The 18,176-nt window shown below is 32.4% G+C and overlaps 2 protein-coding genes across 2 annotated transcripts; one reads left to right on the top strand and one right to left on the bottom strand.

Annotated features, from left to right (window-relative positions):
- Window positions 1-5,778: 5,778 nt before the first annotated feature.
- LOC11425587 (VQ motif-containing protein 9) lies at window positions 5,779-7,235 on the top strand. Its single transcript, XM_003602778.4, has one exon. It carries the CDS (start codon window positions 5,933-5,935, stop codon window positions 6,863-6,865), a length of 933 nt encoding a protein of 310 aa, XP_003602826.1. The 5' UTR covers window positions 5,779-5,932; the 3' UTR covers window positions 6,866-7,235.
- A 6,821-nt stretch (window positions 7,236-14,056) lies between these two features.
- LOC11424391 (14-3-3-like protein) lies at window positions 14,057-17,046 on the bottom strand. The gene is made up of 4 exons (XM_003602775.4): window positions 16,447-17,046; window positions 16,018-16,140; window positions 14,676-14,792; window positions 14,057-14,580 (listed from the first exon to the last, which is right to left on the bottom strand). Exons 1-4 carry the CDS (start codon window positions 16,930-16,932, stop codon window positions 14,524-14,526), a joined length of 783 nt encoding a protein of 260 aa, XP_003602823.2. The 5' UTR covers window positions 16,933-17,046; the 3' UTR covers window positions 14,057-14,523.
- Between the last annotated feature and the right edge of the window lie 1,130 nt (window positions 17,047-18,176).

Raw genomic sequence — 18,176 nt, 5'->3', positions numbered from 1 at the left:
TTTCCTCATATTTTCCACCCTTCAAAGCCTTATCTTTTCCTCCCCTCCAAACTTGCAAACGAAGCCTTAGAATAAGGGGGTTAAAGACACAAACAACAAAATCCATTCCAAAAAAAACTATTGTTGCTTGCATGTATGAGCTTAATTACACGGAATATTTGGAATGTATATTCTTAATATATTATAATATCATTGTTAATTAAGTGAATGCCTATCCAATAATAGAGGCTGTTTACCACAAAATGGCCTTGAAGAACAAGAGATTAAGTTCTTTTTATCTCAAACTTAGAAGAAAACGACATATAAACTTCACGTCATTTATCAATGTGATCAAACAACATTGTCGATACATTGATAGACCAATCAATATAAAAAGGAAGAAATGGAAAAAGCATAATCAGTGGCATATCTGAGATTCCTACGCTCTTGCAACCTTTAACACGCATAAACAAATAATATATATAAGTTGCTTTCTTATTTCTCAGTCAAAAGACTTGGAAGGAGAGTTAATTCAAGAAAGAAACATTACCAATGACCTTTAACAAAAGATATTTCTTATTGCCGTTTATTAATCATTTGCCTAGTAAATGTAATGTAATGCATCTAAGGTGGGATCACAGTCCCAGAAAGCAAGGGCACCCAGCACATAGGGAGGGCCAACTCAACAAGTTTGTTCACGACAAATATCTCGAAGTACATTTGAATAAAACTTTCTAGGTTGTTCATAATCAATACAAAGTCTAAGATACACAAGGAAGATATATCTTGTGTCATGCTTATAGTTATTTCAATAATTGGTTCAATAAGGTTCACCATAAAATTAAATAAAATCTTTATTGACCTAATGTGGTAGAAAATATACTTATGTATGATGCAAAAGCGATGTATTTGTGCACATTAGAAAATATACGAATGGAGTTTTGATCCTCTAATGTTTTAATCTTTAATCTACAAAATTGTGATATGATAACAATTTTTTATTTACTCATTACATAATTGTTTTACAAAGTCTTGCACATGCAACACGGTATATCCGACTTTAAAAAGAAAAAAAATTATATTAATTTTTAAAAAATATTAAAATAATTTGTATTCTTGGTTCTTTTTTAATTGATTATTACAAATCATGTATCTAGGGCTGACCCAATTAAATTGAAGTTCATGTTCAAATATTAACTGAACCTATTCACTTTTGATGATTTTTTTCCCTCTTCTAGTATATGAAACCAAACGTAAAGAGTGTATTTTTTTTTTAAAGACCAAAGAGAGCTTTGTTATTGTTTGTGGTACAAGATTCTTATTCTTAACCAAATTAAAAGGAAAAACATACAAATTCTAGTACAATTCTGAGATTCAGAAGTGTTCCCAGAAACAGCCAAGTTAAATTTTAAGCTCTTATACATAGATCACCTTAAGTGACATATACACCTTTTGACATCCACGCACAATTGTAATATATGGCAAAAACGTTGAAAGAAGAGATGAGATGGAATGATGGTGTGATATGAAATTATTAAAATACTCCTGCCACATAGGGATGTTACATAAAAAGGGTGTATATCTATTTTTTTTCCTTAAATTTAAGACGGAAGATAAGCACTATGATGAGTGAAAAAGTCAAAGAAAACTATTTTGAAGACGTAATAATGATTTGGTCTACATAAAAGTGCCTTCATATGCTTAACATTTTTCTTTGTGCATATTTCTTTGATCGTGTTGGTGGCCATTAACGGATAGTGTATTCTGGCCAACGGCTGTGCAATATGGATCACCTCTCTTAAACTTTGCCATTAAAGTTTATTGACTAAAATTATATAGTCGGAATATAAGTTAAGAAGGTAAAAAAGATATTAAAAATCAAATTTACATTAAAAAGTTAAATTTTAAAATTTTTAAGATGTTAAATGTACCACTATTTATGAGAAAGAAACTTTTATATTTAATTTGTAAACTTGTGTCGCAAGGGTACTAGTTAACGTTTCACTTTATACTGAAGTGTTGACGGTTTTGTCTTATAGTAGTATCAAAATAAGTCATCCTCGGAGCATATGATTAATCTAAAAAGTCGGCCCTAGTTTTCTAGTGAGAGAAACTCCAACTTCTCTCTAAACTTTCTTTCTCCTTCGTTCATCGAGGAGGGGTGGTTTTAGGTCATTTTTTGATCTAGAATAATCCATCTACATCTTTTTTCCCCTTTTCTTTCAATCTAAATAAGTTGTTTTCACATCTATCAAGTTTTTTCTTTTCTGTTTTTGTGATTTCGTCGTCTAAGTGCGGCGTTGTGTTGTTCGTCGTCTTGTGTGGCGTTTGATTTCGCGTCTTGTCACGGTGTTTGTTCAGTTCCTGTTGAAATAACTACATCAATCAATTACAAATTCAAACAATGATTTGGACGTCAACTTTGCAGATCCGGAAGCATGGATATTTGGGTGATTTAGGTTTTATCATATTATTTGTAGGCATTTTGCCGTTGTATGCTATTAACTTGGGTGATGTGAGTTTATTCGCAGATTCACCCTTTACGTTTTTAGCGATGTTTGTATCTGATGTACTCTATCGATTTGAATGAATGAATATCGTTTTGTTTTTACAAAAAAAAAAAGTCATCCTCGAGAAATTGTGGTTAGACCAAACACAACTTCGCAAAAGCGGTTAAATGGTGGATGACCCGATAACAAAAATTTGATAGCAGGTGGTCCAACATATCTTGAAGGAGACTCTAGTATCATTTTAGAGATCTTGATTAGGCCTAGCACAACGCCACAAAATTGACTTGTGGGTGAATGATTGCTTTCACTTGTAAACACATTGCGAAACCATTTTTATCCGACGTGAAACTCTTTAACGATCTAATGAAAAAATTATACCATAAATTATGCGTTCATTACATTAAAACTTTTAAAATTGATTTTTGTTTCTTTAAACCCGTCAATTTTTATTTTTTTTTAACATTTGTTAGTATGTCGTTTATTCTTATTACAAAAATACAATTAATATGTTAGTAAACAGTTTAAAAGATTTTTCAAAAAGATAGACGAATATCGACTTAAATTGAATTAGTGGAGGAAATCTATAAAGAAAAATAGACAAATCTATATAATTTTTTTTAGGCAAAATTACACTTTTAGTTCCTTAACTTAATTTCAGATAATTTGATCATTATTTTTTTTTCATTTCAATTTGGTCATTTTTGTCCATTTTTATATACATTTTCAACCTTCAAATCTAATATTTTTATGCAAACATAGACGAGAATCATAGATTTGAAGATTGAAAGACCATAAGAAAATGAAATCATGAATTTTAAGCTTAAAAATTTATATGAAAATGGACAAAAAGGACCAAATTGAAATGAAAAAAAGATAAAAGACTAAACTGTTACCTAAAATTAAGTTAAGGGACTAAAAGTGTAATTTTGTTTTTTTTTATTATTATTTAGAGACGTAAAACATGTGGTTAAAGGCTTCCTTAAAAAAAAATGCGGTTAAAGGCTCATCAGTTTTTGCGGCTTTTTATTTGACATTGATATCCTTTTTGTTGCTAAACTAGTGTAATGCTACTACTCAGAATGGAAAATTAAGGAGGTAGAATGTGGTCAAAAGGTTGGAAAAAAGAAAACATTCATAGAATCACTGACTAATACAGTACAGAATAACGGACTTTTGACCAGAAGTTTTGGAAATAGTGAACCCTTTAATTACATGCTTAAAATGCTAAATGCCCACAACCACAAATAAACCTACGGTGAATATGGCTCCTAAAGAATAACAGAGACCTACTCTTAATTTAACATTTCATCCGTTTTAAAATGAGTGTCATTTTAGCCAATTGCACATAGATTAAATGTAATAAAGTAGTCAAATGTCATAGCAATTTTACCAAATTATCCTAATCAACCATTGGTTTGTTTTTCATTAAAGAAAAAACAATATTTTAAAAGTAATGTAATATAGTATTAATTGAATGATACAATTGAAAAGAAAAAGTTATTATTGTATTGAAAATGACATTCATTTTAAAACAATTTTATTGATTAAAACGACATTCATTTTGAAACGGAGGGAGTAGGACTTCCATTGTCAGTGAAATAATTTTCTCATATGAATTGTACTCCATATGGCATATATATATATATAAAAATGTCAAATTATTATTATTATTTGTAAGAGGAAACAAGGACCACCACATGATTTAGGTTACAGTACATACATGGAGATAGAAATCCAGAGCCAAACAAACATTTTATTTTTCTGGTTTATTTGTTCTAAAGTGCTAAAACATCTTTTTGGTTTTTCTATTTTTGGGCGTGTCATCATCCACCTTGTACAGAAATGATTTAAGATTCTGTGCTTACGGCCAATTTGGTACTAACATCCAAAAGAACCCGTAACAGGTTTGACCAGCCATGAATGAGGATGACTGAATTTGAAATCAGCCACGTCAATTGTTTCCTTACAACTTCAATTTCAACTCCTTTTTTTTTGCAATATTTTTTGTAAAGAAAAATGACAATAATCATTATAAATGTAGGCGCATAAGTAGAGAAGTATGAGTTTCAATAACATTGTTACTTTTTCCTTAAAAAAAAAATAACATTGTTACTTTTTTTTAAGGTTTTGTAACGAGTTCTAGGAGCGCTTTTTAAGTATTTTAATTAAAAAATTATTTATTTAAAAAGTTAAATATTTCAATTTTCAATGTATTTATTACATAAATTTTTACAAAAAAAGTTTTTGTTTAAGGTCTTTAAAAAGTGTATTTAGGTAGGGTACTCATTAACATTTTTTTCTTCATATAGATAAAAAAAGATTCATAGTAATTTAGAAAAATGCTAGCAACACATTTTTTTTTTATTTTGGAAAACTCATGTGAATCCAATCACCTTGTCTGAGACAATTTTCAAAATTTGGGATCGACATAAGTTTGATCCAATAAAAAAATGTGTCAAAGATTTTTAGAAAGAAAATATATATAACACTCCTATTTTTGTTAAAATAAAAAAAACACTCCTCGTAAATTTAACATGCTAAATTTGTGTATGTCCACAAGAAAACATGTCGATTTTGTGTGTAGGTTTTCCTAAAATATTATTTTAATATTTTTTTAATATTGATGTGTCTAATTTAATTTTTCATCTTTCTTTAAAGTGTGCTCTCAAGTTCAATTTTTTTCCTTGCTAATTTCAATGGACGAGTTTTGTTTATGAAAAAGGAAACGCGTTAGAAAAAATAATATTAAAGAAAATGTATATAATTAAGAAAATATATTAAAAACATATTTATTTTAACTTTTTTTTATGGTCAACATTTGAATGTCACTTAACGTGAAAAAGAAATAATATAGATTTACGTACAATGTAATTCTGTGTGCAAATGTGATGTGCGAAGAATCAAATCTAATTAAAAATATTCTAAATCTATTTTTTGGTCAAAATAATAAATCAAATTTACAAATTAGCACATAAGACCGAATTAAATTTTATACTATATTTAAGCGAAGAAAAATAAAAAAATAGGAATGCAATGGCTTTCCTTCTTTTGCGATTCTTGTCTGTTCTCTTCTTTTTATCCTAAACTAGACTCTAGAAAACAATATAAAAAGAAGTGAAAGAGATGCATGAAACAAAAAGAACACAAACAATATCTCATTATTTAATTTTTATCATCAACATCACTATTCACCACCTCACTCAATAGTTAATTTCATTTTTTGTTTGTTTATCAGTGGTGTATTGAACCATTCCTCACTCTATATTTAAACCATCCTTGAAAATATAAGCACACTAAATATTATTCTATTCAATATAATCTTCTCTTTCTGACCCTACTCTACTCGGTGCTGAGATAAGAGAAAGAAAAACCCATATCCACACACAACAACAACAACAACAACAACATAAGTGAAATCAAAAATCAAAATTGTGTGTAGTGTGATGGATAATAAAAGCTGTGAACAATCCTCTGCTTCAGCTTCAGATTCTAATACTTCTGATAGAGATCAATATTTGAGACACCTTAACAAGCTTTCACACAAGATCTCAAAACCAATTATCAACAACAAAAAACAACCCACTTTTGAACCTATTCAACCACAAACTCAAACTCAAACACAAAACCTTAATAATCCACTGCAACACCAACCACCAGTGTACAACATAAACAAAAACGATTTTCGTGACGTTGTTCAAAAACTAACAGGTTCGCCTGCACATGACCGTATCATAACACCACCACCTATTCAACAACCTAAACCTCAAAGTTCACGTCTTCAACGTATCCGTCCACCACCGTTACCTCATATCACTAACCGTCCACCTCCGTTACTTAACCACCGTCCCAATCTTCTTCAACCGCAAAACTTCAACTTTAACTTTAACGCTGTTAACTTTAATCATAATAGCAACAACTTTCCTGGTTTAGGTAGACCTCAAGCTCCGTTATCTCCGTTACCACCGTTTCCCACCGTTCACGCCGCCGCTGAATCTCCGATTTCAGCTTACATGCGCGATCTGCAGAATTTCTGCTCCACCATCGATTCCAAAGGCTTCTCTGGTTTTTCTCCTTTGCCTCTTCCTACTGTTTTACCACCTCAACCAGAACAGCAACAACAGCAAGAAAATCAACCGCCACCGCAGCAGGAAGTTGTGCCGCCGCCACCACCACCGGCGACGGTGGCTCACTCGACTTCTTCATTTCAGATGCCGTCTTCTCCAGGTCCATTTGGGTGTTTGAATTCACAGCTAGCATCTTATCCTTTGTTGTCACCAGGTTTATTGTTTTCCCCCAATTCAGGGAATTTAGGGTTTCCTCAACTTCCTCTTTCTCCAACTGTGCCTGCACCAAGTCCAAGATGGAGAGAAATTTGACTTGAAATGTGGTAAGAATCGAATGAATCGTGGTTTTTTGGCTCTGATTTTGGGATGTAAATGGTAGTGGTGTGGTGAAATGTGAATTTATTCAATTTGTGGTGGTTGGACTCAAAAACTAGCTTAGTCCATTTCACTGCTTAGTAGTACTAGTTTATTTTATTTTATTTTATTTTATTTATTGTGTAAATGGGGTATCAAAGACAGAAGAAAGGAACAATTTTGCAATTGTTTTTTTACTCTTTTTGGATATTTTGGGGGGATCACAAAAAACAGAAATTAGAAGTTATTATTATACAGATATAGTTGGATTATCATGCTGTTTTCAGTTTACAAAAACTATATTGTTATTGACAGTTTATTTTATTAATTAAACATGTTTTTTTCTTCAGTTGTGTATTATTGTCCTGGTCAAGCTGATATGTTATTTGCAGATAAAGTTTGTTTAATTTTAGCATTTCAAGTTAGTTTGATATGTGATTATGGTCCCTTGTGTTCCTTTTTGAGGGACTGTGGCTATCTGTTGTTTGACATTTCCCTTGGGATAAAGGGGAAATTGTTGACTGGTCTTGCAATTATACATGTGCTAGGTAGGTAGTGTGTGCTATTCAAAGATGATTTTTGTTTTATAAAGTTAGGTATTCACAGTGTTTGATATTATTCTTTCATTTGGTCAAGAGGTTGAAATTATTCTGGCATTTTTGCTCAACATTAGCATGATTGCTGATCAAGATCCTGAACAAGATGGTAATTTTACTTTCAATGTACCATTTTGTTTTTACTGCCTGCAACTTTACGACGGACATCTGTAACTCAATGCATACAATGTAACTTAGGCATTCAGATTTAGTGTGTCACTTTGTTTAATAGGTCTTTTATAAATTTATTCCGCTATTTATTCTGGTTATGACTCTCAATTTTCGCTCTTTGGTTGCATTCTTTATGCTTCATATGTTTGAGGTTATTGGTTGTGGTTCTTTTATTTCATTTATTTGGTTTTACATTGGTTGTGGTTTGATATCTTTTGCATGAAATTTTATTTTGATGGCATCTCAACTGAGTTTATTCTATCATAAGTATACGAATTTAAGATGATGACAATGCAGCACGAATATGGTGTCTGATTTGGATTGTGGTTTTTGAGATCAGTGGTTTTGATTATATGTGTGTAAGCTAAAATCCCAGGACAAAGAGTAGGATTTAAATTGGTTTTAATGAATCTCTATGTAGACACTGTTCTATTGGTGCCCCTTGTAGATGTTCTCAAGTAATTGTTGTGTATTGCTTTCGGGTTGTGAGTATGTTTATATGATTACTGTAACATTATTACAATATCTACTAGTTTTCTGCTGTGATTGTGGAAAACTACTGATTCCTTTGGTTTAGGGAATTGTTGTTTCTCTCATTTGTGTTCAGATCTGTGAAGTTGAACTCTGCATTTTGATACGAGCTCGAACACAATATATCACTAATTCCTACTAACTCACTTTTTATTTATCTAAACAAACAATGCCTCACTTTTATCTATTGAGTTCTTCTTAGTTCTGACACGAGAACATTTTGATTGCTTAGTTTTAGATGTGTTTGTTGGGAATGGATCATCTCGTTGAAATTTCCACCTATTGAAAACTAGGTGCTTAGTTAATAGCGGCATGGATTAAGGGCGCGGCTGCCACATCAAAGATTGTGTTTGGTGTGTGGCGAAGTGCATCGTGTTTATTGCAACACTTCTCTTCCGCGATATTGAAAACTAGATGAAAATCTCCATTTGCCCTTAAAATCTAAAACATTAGAAGGATTCTGGGTTTTTTGCAACGAACCATCCTCTGCGTTCGCTGCGAGCTTCCTGTGTCCCATTTTCTTGTAGATGTTTCCTTCCTTCTCAGCTTCTTCCTTCTCTTCCTGCGAGCTTCCTGTTTTTGTTTTGTTAATGTTTGCTTTTGTATTTTGTGGTTTTGTTTTTCCACTTGTTCGTTACTTTAAAATCTTGTGGGCTTGAGTTTCTCTACTTCCTTGACTTTTGTTGTTATTTATGTTTGTGTTTTTGATCAAGACGACTTGTGACTTTCGCTAATTATGAATTTTTATGAGTTGAGTTATTTGTTTATTTTAAATTAAATGTGTTTATAGTATACTTCATGTAATTTGTCTAAAAATTGATAAAATAGCGGTCAACCCACCTCATACTATCCCATTTTTAGGGTTGGATCCTCGATTGACTATCTAGATTTAGCATATGTTTAGTTTCACATTTTGGCTCCTTTCGCTGCAATTTAACAAAAGCTCCAAAACCAAGCTTCTTTAACAACTGTTTCGTCAGCACGGATTTCATGGACGCACCATTGGAACATATTCTTGACGAGAAGAATAAATTGAGAGGATTCATTTTTGTGATTGTTTTTGTTTAGATCAACCATCAAAGTTGATGACAACATTATAGCAAATAATCATCTAATCAGTTTGGAGTTAATAAGCCGATTTTAATTATATGTTACCAAGAATAAAGATCGATCCAATTTGACCCTTCATAATTTCTTTATACTACAATTTAGAATTTAACAAAATATAATATCCGAATAAGTCTTGAACATTTTCATCAAGAGTTTAATTCACATTTAAGCTGTGATTTTCCTCAAGGCTTTATCATAATAAAATGTGATTTTCCTTAGAACTATTAAGCTGGTGAACTAATCTTGATATTCCTCTGGATAATGTGGCTGTGTTCAAAGTTTTATGGTACTTTAACTTTGTGCTTTTGAAAATTACTAGGTTATGGTAGACCTCAGACCATGTAAAGGTAGCATATCAGCATTGAGCACTAACATTGCCTTTTAAGGAACACTTCCATTAGAAAATCAATTCGTTTTTATGTCTTTGACTAATAACTGTACTAGAGAGCATCCAATGTTTTATTCATTTGAAGGATGAAAAGTAGGCAAAACTAGTTGAGATACTTAAGCACCTGAATTGCAACATTAAGTTTTCTGTTTGAGCAAACACTTTACACACGCAACATAAAGACTAAGATTTATTACATACAAGAAGTGTTTTGGATTAGACCAATGCTCAATCCATCAAGAGACCGAGTCTTTCTAAGTCACTAGGTCATAGGCGGACAATCATATAGACTTGCCCTAGAAACACCCTAGAGGACCGAGTCAATTCGCCTGATCGAGTTAAACCCGTCTGACTGAGGACAAAAAGCATGATCAGTCTACAGTTGTCCACAAAGACAACAGTCGAAGCTACAATTTCCGGTCTTAACACACTTATCATCCTACGATGAAGTCCTACTTATTGTTGAGGCCCAAACACAATTACACAACTCTTAGATTATATAAGCTTTACTCTATCACCTTTTGAAGGTGATGCTTTGTTCCAACCCTAGCCACCACCTCAAGCACATGATCAAACCAAACACCACCGTTAAAGACGCCTTCTTCCACCAGTCTGTTGTACTAAGGTCTTGAACTGAACATAAAATTGAAGTGATTGAGAAATTAAAGAAAAATGTGATAATAGAGTGGACGACTTGAGTAATGTTGTGTTGTTTCTCAATTACAAGGGCCAAGAGTTTTGTATTGTTATATAGTTTAGTGCATGTGTGAAATCGCACTAAATTTGATGAATGCACAGTAGCATCTTAATTTTGTTGAAACTTCAAATTGTAGTTTTTGTTCATTGTGATCCCACTAAACTCATTGTTGTTGATGAAATCTCTAAGACTGAACCACGTGTATCTTCCGTCAAATTCTCTTCCTTTTCATTTCTTTAATTTTCTGCACTTATTTTTGTACAAACCAAACAACTGAAACAACATCAAGATCTTTTTCTGCTCACACATTCTAATACCAATAAAATTTTACAGATTCAGGAGAAACCTATACGTATAATCTTGCTGCAAAATATAGTTTTTCACTTTCAGTCTAGCTGTGGAGCACATGATTGTGCATGTCCTTGGCAATCCTTTCTAGGAGATCAGTAAAATCTGGATGCAATGATGCTATAGCTAGTCCCTATTAATAAAAAAAAAATTACTTATCGGAACTTAATATTTATTCAACTAATGTAAATTAGATCATCAAAAGATAGGATCCTGAAACAAAGAATAGTAAACAAATATAGAAATGCCATCTTTTGTAGATTACTAGCTCTCACCGAGTATAAATGGACAAGTATTTTTCCCTAGATTTTGTTGAGAACTATATAAGTTATAAATTTTCTTTGATCAAATTCAAAGAGTTTAATGATACTTTCGTAAATTTTTCCTTTGTAAATTCTTTGGCTTGCGCGAATCGATCAAAAATATGTCCAACGAGCATTGCGATGGTATTTTTTATTTATAAATAATTTCGACCAAACAATATAAGTGGTGGCGTGTAGCATATATAAACTATGGTTCCAATTTCACTCAATATCAAATAAAAAGACTACTTAAAAAGACTACTTGATGCAACGTAAGTATAAACAGTAGCATGATCAATGTTGAGAAAACAAATAATTAATATAAAAAATAAAAAAAAGAGAAAACAAATATATATAAATTCAACCAATAAGTTTAGGCCACCGTGAGACTCTTATGCACCTAAGTTTAGGACGTAATCGGAATCTGACCAATATTATAAACGATAATTTAACTTCTGAAGCTAGATCATAAGTTTGACATTTGAAACGTGCTACATGGAGACGAAGGTTTTAGTCTCAGGAATTTATCGAACCCATACACGACGGATTGGAATTGAGCGATTTGAATGAATAGTTACGGTGATTTTAAGACATTTTATAATAAAGATGAAAGAAAAATACTACTAGTTAAAATGAAAGAGAGTAATAAAGGAAAGATAGAGAATGTCATTATATTTTGTTGCAAAGAGTAATTTTTACATCGGAATGTGTAGTGAATAGGCACACGCACGACCCTCAATAGAGTGAAATTACAAGATAGGTTGTACGCTGCTTTAGTTAAAATAGTTTTCAACATTAAAATAAATCCTTTAACGCCATTGTCTTGGAGCTTTTGGAAGGATGAAGTGTGGTTGGTTAACACGTGAAGGATTAAAATAAAAATATGTTTTCTTGTCATGTTGGTGGCCGTTTTGATTAACGAGTGCATAAACAATAACAATTTTGTAATTTCACTAAATTAAGATAAAGCCCTAATTTTAACCTAAACTCTATTGCATAATTTTATTGTTTTAACCCTAATGCTTACACCTAATCTCCTATTTTCATGAACAATCCTAATGTTCTCACCTAATCTTCTTATCTTCTTATATATTAAAGTTAACCCGTAAGACCTAATTTTAACCTAAACTCTATTGCATAATTTTACTGTTTTAACCCTAATGCTCACACCTAATCTCCTATTTCCATGAACAACCCTAATGCTCACACATAATCTCCTATTTTCATGAACAAAGCAAATCGGCATCGCTTTATTTCCCCTATTTCTTCAAAACAAATCACCCTATTTCTTCAACAAAACAAATCGCCCTATTGGAATAAAAGAGTTTTGAAAGATTATAGCAACATTTTTTTTGTTAATATTACACTTTTCATCAAAATTAGAACTGAACTCTCTTTGTTAAATATCTACCACAAAATGCACCAGAATTTTGCAATCTATATAAACAAGTGGAAGAAACATTTCAATAAACAGTTAAAGGGTATCATTTACGGTAAAGGCCAAATATTTGATAAAAGGAAAATTATTTAAATAAAACATTTTACATGTTGAGGTTAAGAATGAGCTATTTTTAGGTACATAATATAACATTAACATATAATTTTTACAAAAAAATGAAGTAACATTTTGTCAAAAATAAAAAAAAAAGATGAAGTAACATACCAATAATATAATATTGACATATAATTTTAACAAAAGAATGAAGTAATACACGATTGATAAAAATTAATATTTTTAAGGTGAATAAGTGTGGTGTCTGAGGTTCGAATTTCAACATCTGCATATACTTGGGACCACATATTTCATTCTCTTTGATATGCATTGAGATTTGTTTTTGTCTACTACATCTACAATATATATGACCTGTACGGTAGCACTGGTGGAAAGTCTAGTTACACATTATCAAACAAACAAAAAACTATTAACCCTACTTTTTTTTTTTCTTCTACAAAGTCACATAATCCTAATCCACACACGACAAAAAAAAAAAACTATTTTGCCCTACATTTTTTTTTTCTTCTACAAAGTCACGTAATTCTAATCCATTCACGACACAAGACACATGACGTGAATCGAGGGATAACTCACGAAAATGAACTACCAATAGAAAAAGGTATAACATGTATCACGCTAAAAAGAGATGTGATGCAAGTCTTGGGTTTATCCATATTTATTCTATATTATGTTAGTCAACTGCAATTGGGATTTAGAAACCATTTATACCGCAACATAGAATTGTTTGAGGTTATTGAGGGCATCTCTTAGTGACTAGACTCCATAGAGCTATCAAGTGAGCTACATTCAAGTACGACTATTGTTTTTTGACATCCAATATGTCTTGGAAACACAAATAAATAATTAAAAAATTCAACAATAATTATCTGCAGTCAGTTTTTTAGTTATAAGTCAGCAGTTGTTAACTACCGCCGAGGTATATTTTCCTTGTGTTTTTTGAAAATTATGATGTTAAAAAAGCAATTGTCTTCAAGTACAGGTCACCTCTAATATTGAAAGTTCAAAGTCCGGCGACTTTAAGTACACGTCGTCTCTGGGGCAATAAGAACCTTAAATGCTTAAAGAGTTAACCATTGCTATTGAAACAGAACCTTAAATAATAAATTTTTATGAAAGTGTGTATAATCAATGTATTGAAAATTAAAAATTTAACATTTTTTAAAAACAACCCGCTAATCAATCTTTTAGAATGCTTAAGGGAAAAAGTTGCGCAGGAAAATAAAAACATAACCCGCTAATCAATCTTTTAAAAAAAAAAAAATATATATATATATATATACTTTAATGGATTAATATTAGTGATTTACTCTCCTTCGGTGTTATTTAACTAGCCAACTAAACTACATTCGCGTCAATTGATTAAAAAGACATCAATCCGCTAAAAAAAAAAAGGGTAAAGATACGGTGATAAGGAAACCATTTCTCTGGAAAACATGAAAAAGAAAGCATTGCAAATAAATCAGATGACATGTTAAAAATACATTTCGTGATATCAAAATGAAATAAAATGAATTAAAGCCTAAAAATGTCTTTGAAAACAGAGTTGAAGAACCAACAATTTAGAAAACAACGTGAATGCCTCAAATATAAAAACTACCAAGAGTTCCCTCGATTATAACAAGTGATAATCACTGACGCCCTACTACGACTTCATGACCCATACAAAAACTAATATCGTCACCAAATTTGGCGAGATCAAGTTTTACTAGAAAGAAGAGAATCTTAAATTTTCAATTCCATATAATAAAACTTAAGTGTCCTCAAGAAAATAGGCAATAATTTGTAAAACACTTAAAAATGGAAGGACAAACTAAAACAGCCCAGGACATCCAGAACTCATAACAGACATGAATTCCTAAAATCTCAGCACCCAAAGAGATTAGCAACAAGAACCTTCTTCCTTCATTCATTAACATATAGAGGAGAAGTTTTGATTCTAATTGGCAGTAAAATTTGTTTACTGCTGTTCATCAGGTTTAGGTGCTGCTTCTTTAATTTCATCGGCTCCATCGTCCTGAAATCAAACAAACCAAGATCAATACACCAATTGAACAGGAGGAAAACTAAAATATATGTGATGCAGGAGTTATGGTATAACCAAATCAATACCTGCATGTCAGATGTCCATAGGGTGAGGTTATCACGAAGAAGTTGCATGATCAAAGTGCTATCCTTGTATGATTCCTCGCCAAGGGTATCCAACTCAGCAATTGCTTCATCAAAAGCCTAGTGATTACCAAACAAAATATATTCTTCATGAGTATTTAACGTAATATACTATTAGAACAGAAAAAACTAATAACGAAGTTATGCTCTTGCTACTTGGACGGACTATAGAGAATTTCAAAATGAAAACTAAGGCTTTGTTTGGGAGTTTGGAGGGGAATGGAAGGGAGGGGAGGGCTTTGGGGGGTTGGAAATATAGAAAAATGGACAAAAAATTCACATTTTTTGAAAGAACAATTTTTTAGAGAATGATAAACTAATACTTATAAGTTATGATTAATATACTTTTAATTTTAAGAATATTATAACATAGATTGAATTTGAAAAATTCATATAAACCCTCCATAGCCCCCCAAAACCCTCCCACAATACAATTTTTGAGTTCCCCCAAATGAGGGGGATTTTTTATTATGAGTAAAAAATTAACCTCCAAAGCCCTGTCTTCCCGATGTCTTCTATTTCTTCCACTTGCTCCTTCCATTTTTTCCAAAACCCTCCCATCCCCTCCAAACTCCCAAACAAAGCCTAAAGGTATAAATTCCATGGGGACTACACAAGGTGTACCTAATGTTATTTACACCAGTTCCTACAGGCTAGAGCAAGGTGTCGAATATTGATTAGTTGCGAGCTACTTAATTTAATTGTTCATAAAACATTATTTTCTGAGCAAACCACCAATAAATAAATAGTTGACAACTCATTTAGGTGTAGGTAAAGTAGGCAATAATAAGGGTACAAAAAAGCGAGGTCCATGATCCAAAAGTGGTTAGTAGAATCCAAAACGCAAACATCATTGTTGCTTCAATAAAACGAAATGAAACATTAAGTATGCACGAAGTTTATCTAATTAATTTAACAGCAAAAGTAGTAGATTCCACCGCTGGGGGGCCAATTTCTTCACAAATATCAAAAACTCTGATCAAATAGTGTAAGGGCATCAGAGTTTATCTAGTTTTACACTGTTTAAGCTAGCTTATGTAGACAGCTTATGCCATGTTCATAAAATGTTTTCAGCTTATTTCCATAACTTCTACAGGAAAGCTTATTGAAAAAAAACTAATAGTTCAGACAAAAACAATTTGGCTCTATTTTATCTTGTGCTTTTAGATGAGAAAAGCACTTATGCTATAAGCTACAAAATAAGATGTTTATCCAAAAAGGCCTTAAAATAAATACATAAAAACACAGTAAATGATAATCAGTCTCGAAAATTCTAAGTTCTAACCTGTTTAGCAAGATTGCAGGCACGATCAGGAGAGTTAAGAATCTCGTAGTAAAACACAGAGAAATTCAGAGCAAGACCCAGCCTAATTGGATGAGTTGGTGGCAATTCAGCATTTGCAATGTCCTGCAAAACAAAGGAACACATTCTTCCATCACAAACCTTTCAATTACAGATTCACAACGTATGATATTCATATATTAACCAAAGATTATGAAAAATATTGCAAATGTCTACATGAAACATGAATAATCGTTCAATATAACCCAGTAAAACAAAGAATCATATAAACATTAACTAAAATTAATTACTATAATCATGTAGAATTGATAAACTTCGTTGAAAGTGAAAATTACAAATCTGGAGAAAAAACCTAACAGATCTGATCTGAATCGCAAAATCGAAAAAAAAAAAAAGGAAAAAACGGTTAACCTGAGCAGATTTGTAAGCGGCGAGAGTGCTCTCAGCAGCCTCCTTACGCTCGGCACCAGTCTTGAACTCAGCAAGATACCTGTGATAGTCTCCCTTCATCTTAAGGTAGAAAACCTTGGAATCACCGGAAGCAGCGGAAGGAATGAGACGAGAATCAAGAAGCTTGAGAATACCGTCACAGATGTTAGAAAGCTCTGATTCGATCTTAGATCGGTAGTCACGGATGACGGAGACATGATCCTCGTTGCCGCGGCTCTCCTCTTTCTGTTCGATCGAGGAAATGATACGCCACGAAGCACGTCTTGCTCCGATGACATTCTTGTAGGCTACAGAGAGAAGGTTCCTCTCTTCAACGGTGAGTTCTTCGTTATCGGCGTTGGCGGAGACTTTTTCCATGAACTCCACCATTTCTTCGTAGCGTTCGGCTTGTTCGGCGAGCTTTGCCATGTAGACGTTCTCTTCCCGAGGAGAATGAGCGGCCGCCATCGTTGAATTCTAGAGAGAGAAAGTGAGATCTGGTTTTAGGGATTTTTTTTAGAGAGAGAAAGCGAATGAGTTTGTGAGAGAAATAGAAAATGATGAGGAAGACGGAAACCACGAAAGGGAAAGGGTGGTTTTTGATGCAACTGTGGCCGATAATTGCGTTGGTGGGGTCGTTTTGGAGATTCAATATGAACCGTTGGATGTGAAGTTTTTATTTTTTAATTAAATTATTAATACATGGAAATTGGAAATTTGTGATAATTAAAGATTAAAAATAGTAAAATTGACAGCTGTATAACACGGGGTTTTGATTCTCTTGTGTATTGTGTGGCGGAAATTATGGTGTCTCCCTGTCATTTGTTTGTGAACCGGGAATAGGGTTCGTTTTTGTTGGTTTGAAAAGTTTCAACTTTGGGTATGAACCATTTGAACCAAAAAGGTTACCGATTTCTTTTGGAAAAAGGTTATCAAATCAAATGAATAATAATGATGAATTTGGAAAGTAAAGTGAATGGGGTTAAGTTGGTTGTTAATGGGGACATTTGGATATTGGATTCGACTATCCATTGCTTGGGCCCTTAACAGTGCTTTTTCAGTACTTTTCTTGTCTTCTTTTTCTTTGTTGGTCCAAGTTAATTAAGATCAATTAAATTGGTGGCAGGGTAGGTCATAGTAGGCACTAGGCAGGCACTAGTAGATTCTGAAAAATAAAATCTGACAAACCTGTTACTGCAATTGGTAACAGCATTTCAAAACCATGAAACCACAAATTTACTTCTTGTCTTCCAAGACCCGAATTCAATCAACATTGTAAACTTGTAAATAGAATTTTCAAAACAGGTCATAAAAAGAAGCAAGAGTTTCTTTTTTCATCCTCCACATTTGCTTCGAATAATGAAATATGATGACTTATAATCCAAAAAACTAATTTAATGGAGGATAAGACCATCTTCAATGAAGGAGTCTTAATCTTTTAAGATTTGGTACCTGTTATATACCCTCATTGGGGAGAAAAGTTGTTGGGATCTTGCAGCTTAAAAATACCAAAAACATCATTTGTTGTAAGGCTGTTGTTGAAACGTAAACAAACCAATCCAAACTTTCCTATACCATAAACTATAAACTATTGTATAAGTTTTCCGAACAACCAATCTAAATCAGAAAACATATGATATGATTTATCAACACCATATTCAAACTGAAAAACATACAATTTGTTCAAAACCTTTCAAAACGCTCACAATGTG

The sequence above is a fragment of the Medicago truncatula genome, chromosome 3 (genome assembly GCF_003473485.1).
Source record: "Medicago truncatula cultivar Jemalong A17 chromosome 3, MtrunA17r5.0-ANR, whole genome shotgun sequence".
Classification (NCBI taxonomy): domain Eukaryota; kingdom Viridiplantae; phylum Streptophyta; class Magnoliopsida; order Fabales; family Fabaceae; genus Medicago; species Medicago truncatula.
Note: the sequence above shows the minus strand (reverse complement) of the source record. Positions and strands in the feature narration are given on the sequence as shown.